This window comes from Anarhichas minor, unplaced genomic scaffold, assembly GCF_050575085.1.
Source record: "Anarhichas minor isolate MPS153535 unplaced genomic scaffold, ASM5057508v1 ptg000030l, whole genome shotgun sequence".
Classification (NCBI taxonomy): domain Eukaryota; kingdom Metazoa; phylum Chordata; class Actinopteri; order Perciformes; family Anarhichadidae; genus Anarhichas; species Anarhichas minor.
Genome location: NW_027466476.1, coordinates 3,575,810 through 3,581,464, shown reverse-complemented (window position 1 = coordinate 3,581,464; position 5,655 = coordinate 3,575,810). Strand labels below are relative to the sequence as shown.

The window sequence follows — 5,655 nt, the reverse complement described above, 5'->3', positions numbered from 1 at the left end:
CCAGAAGTGTTACTTGCAGTGTAGCAGCCATAAAATTCTTGATTTAAATATTACACGTGAATATATTTCGTTTCCTGTCATGGAAAGTCACAGCGGCCGTGGCTGTGAGCGATTTTCTTTCAGATCTTATCTTTTTCAGTAGCCCATATTTTTGAAAGCTGTAATGACCTCCAGCCCTATAGATGTGTATGCACCGGGCTCCTAGGTAATGGAGGATAACACTAGTGTAACCTGATGGGCAGCCTTCTTCTGATCTCAGTCTGTCTAGCTGTGAAGGACTCCATTGATGGCCTGTCAAAATGAGCATGCAGCCCACTCCTGAGGGCTGTCAATTCTGATATTAAGGAAAATGTTTCAGAATAGGTGTGCTCATACAGTCTTCTGCTTACTAACTAGAAAAGTGAATCATTTAGGAATTTGTTTTCACAACAATGCAATAATGTTCTCTATTTTCTTTCCCATTTTCCTCAGGCGTTGGTGAGTTGGGACACATGGAGCCCCCTTCAATGGTCCTGCTGCGGCTCCTTCTTGTTTATGGACTAGCCTGTGCTGCCCAGCAGACTCATGGGAGTCCGTCAGACAGCAGCCATGGCAGGGACAAGACCCAAGAATTTGAGAGTAGTGAGGATGATTTGGAGAGAGACTTTTTCTATGCTGGAAGGACCAAGCGTGCTCCAGCTGAGCCGCCGCAGGACAAGTGCTCCTACACTTTCATTGTGCCTCAGCAAAAAGTGACCGGAGCCATCTGCGTCAACTCCAAGGAGCCGGAGGCCATGCTGGAGAATCGGGTCAACAAACAGGAGTTAGAGCTGCTAAATGTGGAGCTACAGAAACAGAAGAGGCAGATCGAGACCCTGCAGCAGTTGGTAGAGGTGGACGGAGGTATTGTCAATGAGGTCAAGCTTCTGAGGAAGGAGAGCCGAAACATGAACTCCAGAGTCACTCAGCTGTACATGCAGCTGCTCCACGAGATCATCAGGAAGAGAGACAATGCCCTCGAATTGGCTCAGATGGAGAACAAGATCCTGAACCAAACCTCTGAGATGCAACAGCTCACCAGTCGATACAAGGATCTCGAGCACAAGTACCAGCACTTGGCTTCTTTGGCCACTAACCAATCAAGTGTTATTGTTCTGTTGGAGCAGCAGTGCCAGAGTCGCCCTCCCCCTCGTCCCGTGCCGGTCCCCCAGCCACGGTCTCAACCACGGTCTCAACCACCTCCACCATCACCACCTCTCAACAAGCCTTACCAACCACCTGTCCCTCCACGAGTTGTCAACCCAATCAGCAACGAGATCCAGAGTGACCAAAAATCTCAACTGCCTCTTCCAACGATGCCCACAGGCACACACAGCCCCTCCACCACTGACAAGCCCTCTGGTAAGTCTAACAAAGTCCAATATGAACTTTTAGATAATGGAGATTCATTTCAAAGTTCTATTTTTGATGCATTCTTACCAAAACAGTTGCCATCACAAACAACGGATTGTGCGTCTGAATTAACTATGTTGTGAACCTCTTTAATCATTGATGTCAAGCCACCACCAAGTACCCATTCTTCCATTCAATGCCAATTGAAATACGTCCCACGCTTTCCCAGGGCAAAGGGCTCTCAGTGAGAACAGAAATGCTGTTGTCTACAGCCTTTTGAGATGCATATCAAGTAATTGCCACGATTCAACCCACACAAAAACACAAAGCATATTAGCAGAGTAAATACATGTGACTAAATGGATTGCTGGATCCAAGCCCATGGGACTCTTGAACACATGTTAGTGAATGATAAAGCTTTAAAATTGATGTGAAGGGTGTTTTGTGCTATCAGTTGCAGTGAGTGGTCTGTTGTTGTTCCCTTTCCCCATTTGAATTTAATTAGGAAACTTCAGTTTTAAAATGGTGGAAAAAATGAACAAACCATTCCCAACATGAGTAGTGGGAGCGTTTTCCATTGACTTTTTGTGCTACTGCTTGCCATTTTCACTCGGCTGCATGTGAACGGCAGCCTTTGTACAGAATGTTTGAAAGGCGGCACGTAATTTCCTGCCCATAGCCATGCAACAAAAAGTTACATAAACCCATAACACGAACAGAGCTGCACACAATGCAAGAATAGAGAGGAAGGAAGGGAGAGAACTGAAAGAGCAACAGAGAGAAACGGAGGGATGGAGTCTAAGTTAAAAAAAAAAAAGGGGGAGGGGGGGTAAAGTACGTACAGAAAGAGATACCGAGAGTCAGTGATGTCATTTGTTCCAGTTGCACCAGGCAAGAATCAGTCATATGTTCCACCAGAGCAGCAGACTTTATCAGGCATAACAAAGAAGGGCAGGGCAGGGCAGGGCAGCTCTCTGGCTTGTATCTGCTCAACAGACATTCCTGAGAGTAAATGGATGGCAGAGAGTGAGCCGACAGACAGATATCATCCACAGCGATTTAAAAAAACTGAGAGTTACTGAGAGGCAAACTTCTGGCTATTCACATTATGTGAACGCTTTTACCGTTCCTATGTTTGGCTTCTCAACTGAGTGGGACCTCATGACATATTGTAAATGAGGTGCTTTGTTTCTTCTTTTGTATACCTCCTCTTTTTCTATCTTTTGCAAACTGAACCCCTCCCTCACCTCTACCCCTTTGCGTGACCCCTTATTCTCTTTTCATTGCTTTCCATTCTATCTGAACACTTTGTAATCCGGGCCAGTTGGCAAACCACACAAGTGTGAAATCTTGGGACCTTAAACGCTTTCACAGTCAATTGAAGCCGGGGAGCCAGTGGGCCCATTAGTTTTTTTCCATATCTATTAGGTTTGAAATTTGGGGTAAAATCATAATTACACACAGGCAAACCCGGCTTTACTGATTTGCACCATAAAATCCAATAAAACAATGTTAACCTTGCACAAAATCTCCGAAACATTTGCAGAATGAATTATCTTTCTGCAGAAGATAGCATGTCTGATGCTGCTGAATTATTGTCAACTTTAGTCTTCTTTGATTCACAGGTTTTTTTCCAGCTGTAGATAAGAAATGCATCTTCATAATACGTTTTAGATGCTTCACTGTTACGTCACACAACTTTTGTCATATTAGAAAAAACTTCCGCACACTTACTGAGTGGCTGACAAAGGTTTACAAGCTGTCCATAATTTAATTTAGTCCCAGAAATCCTTTCTTCTAAACATGATGTGAGTCCCTTAATATGCACGCCTCCAACTAAAATCATGTGTGTGTACATATATCATAAAGTACAAAAACCTAAGTGAAAGAAACTAGAATAATACTAATCCTGCAGTGTAAAGCACCCCAGATGATCGAAAGTTTTGCCTGTGTTTCATCATTCAGTAGTCAGGAATCCTTCTGCCCTCATGCCAGTGTTTCTTTTGGCTGCACAGCCGGCAGCCATTTCCCTTGTGAGAGGAACAGCCAAAGTCAATTCCTCTGTTAAAGTGAGAGCCTCTGCTGAAAAATGGGATTCCCTGTGACAGAGTATAACAACTCTTCGTTTCCCTTTCTCACCTTTTGAGATATTGTTTTAACTGACTGGATTTTACATGCTGTAAATGTATTGTTGTCATCTTTCTTTTTTTAGGACCATTTAAGGATTGTCTGCAGGCTCTGGAAGATGGCCACACTTCCAGCAGCATGTACCTGGTGAAGCCAGATAATGCCAACCGCCTTATGCAGGTGTGGTGTGACCAGAGACACGACCCAGGTGGCTGGACCGTGATACAGAGGAGGGTGGACGGCTCTGTCAACTTTTTCAGGAACTGGGAGACATACAAGGTGCGACAACTTCACACTAAATCAAGGACCTCATAGTTTGAGGGAAAGCAGGTGGCTTAGGTTAGTTGTTTTGCCGCTAACCAGATGTGAACCAGTAATGAATGGGTAATTGTTAAGCTCTCAAAGTGTCTGATGTAGTAACAGCCTCGGTTACTGCCAAAGCCGTGAGTCATTAACTCCTGCAACATCAGTTGGTCTTCATGAATGAGTTCACAGTCAAATAGAAATGTGGGAATATTGGACTTGACTGCACATTAATTGTGTCAGCACTACTGATGTTCTGGAAAATGAACCCTTATTTTCTGAATATTGCATCACACGGTACGTGATAATCAGGGCCGTGGAGTAGTTTAATTTTTATTCAGGGGAACTTCTTTAACTTTTGAAAGGGAAACCCCTCACACAGGGAGAAGCAATTCACTGTTTGCGGGCCAATCATCCACATGGGTCCTGGTTGAATCTCAGCTAAAGGCAACAATTGTGATCTATCCAAGACTTTCACAAAAACCCTTTAAACCACAGGAGATCTGAAATTGCATTTGTGCACTCATCTGAAGGGGTGATTCCTTGATTCAAAGCATGTGCAGGGTAGGGGATACCACAAACCAACTTACAGTATGATCGGAGCCAAAACAAAGCAGTAAGACAGCATCCAGTATGTTGGTTTCCTAACTGTATACACTTTTCCTGCTGGGATTTCAATAACAAAATAATAGTGGAGAACTGGACACCCCATGCTAGCTTTAAACTTGACTCAGAGGGTCCATTTATAATATTGCTCCTTGACGAGAAATAACTTTATTTGAGAGATGTCAGTGTAGAAATGGGGGAAAGAGAGAGAGGGCTATGACATGCAACACACACACACACACACACACACACACACCCCCCACCATGGCTCCTGTTCATAGCTTTTCTAAGAGTGCGTAACAATGATTTCCTAATCTGATTTTCTTATCACTGACCTTCACAGCAAGGTTTTGGCAATATTGATGGTGAGTACTGGCTGGGTCTGGAGAACATCTACTGGCTGACTAACCAGGCAAACTACAAATTACTGGTCACGCTGGAGGACTGGTCTGGCAGGAAGGTGTTTGCCGAGTACGCCAGCTTCAGAGTGGAGCCCGAGGCCGACTTCTACAAGCTAAGGGTGGGCCGTTATCATGGCAATGCTGGAGACTCCCTCACCTGGCACAATGGGAAACAGTTCACAACACTGGACAGAGACCATGATGCATATACAGGTAAAAGAAAAAAAGCATAATGCTACAAAGTATTAAACTAGACAAACTGGCAGCTTAAAACCAATAATATGTTTATGCATGTAGCCTGACAGATTTGCTTATTTTTTTCAATGTTTCTAGGCAATTGTGCCCACTACCAGAAGGGAGGCTGGTGGTACAACTCTTGTGCCCACTCAAATTTGAATGGAGTTTGGTACAGAGGAGGACACTACCGCAGCCGCTACCAAGATGGAGTCTACTGGGCTGAGTTCAGAGGAGGAGCCTATTCGCTTAAGAAAGTGGTCATGATGATCCGTCCAAACCCAAACACCTTCCACTAAGCATCCAAGGAACACATGCTGTAACTCTAACTAAACACAAACCTTGACCGCTCCTAAAACTCATGCAATCTTTAGTCTTTTTCTTCTTCTTTAAGTGGCACCACGCCAAGCCGGATGACAGAGAGACAGAGGATGTTAAAAGTGCAATATCAAAACGAGCTGATATACCAGTACCTCCTGCACTTTGTGCGCCGTTATACAGCTGTCTGTACCTTTTTCCCTTTTACATTATGATTCAGTGAAGACATGTTCTGATTGCTCAGGAGTTCTTTTAAATACACTGTCTTTGATCAAACAAATACCTGTTTAGTTAA

The 5,655-nt window shown here is 44.0% G+C and overlaps 1 protein-coding gene across 1 annotated transcript; it reads left to right on the top strand.

Annotated features, from left to right (window-relative positions):
* Positions 1-491: 491 nt before the first annotated feature.
* angptl2b (angiopoietin-like 2b) lies at positions 492-5,350 on the top strand. The gene is made up of 4 exons (XM_076104665.1): positions 492-1,380; positions 3,584-3,777; positions 4,751-5,021; positions 5,142-5,350. Exons 1-4 carry the CDS (start codon positions 492-494, stop codon positions 5,339-5,341), a joined length of 1,554 nt encoding a protein of 517 aa, XP_075960780.1. The 3' UTR covers positions 5,342-5,350.
* The last annotated feature ends 305 nt before the right edge of the window (positions 5,351-5,655 follow it).

Excerpts from the sequence above, each read along its gene's own strand:
- angptl2b (XM_076104665.1), top strand. The coding sequence starts at position 492 with ATGGAGCCCCCTTCAATGGTCCTGCTGCGGCTCCTTCTTGTTTATGGA. Across the intron at positions 1,381-3,583 it reads CACCACTGACAAGCCCTCTG|GACCATTTAAGGATTGTCTG; the intron begins GTAAGTCTAACA and ends TTCTTTTTTTAG. Across the intron at positions 3,778-4,750 it reads GGAACTGGGAGACATACAAG|CAAGGTTTTGGCAATATTGA; the intron begins GTGCGACAACTT and ends TGACCTTCACAG.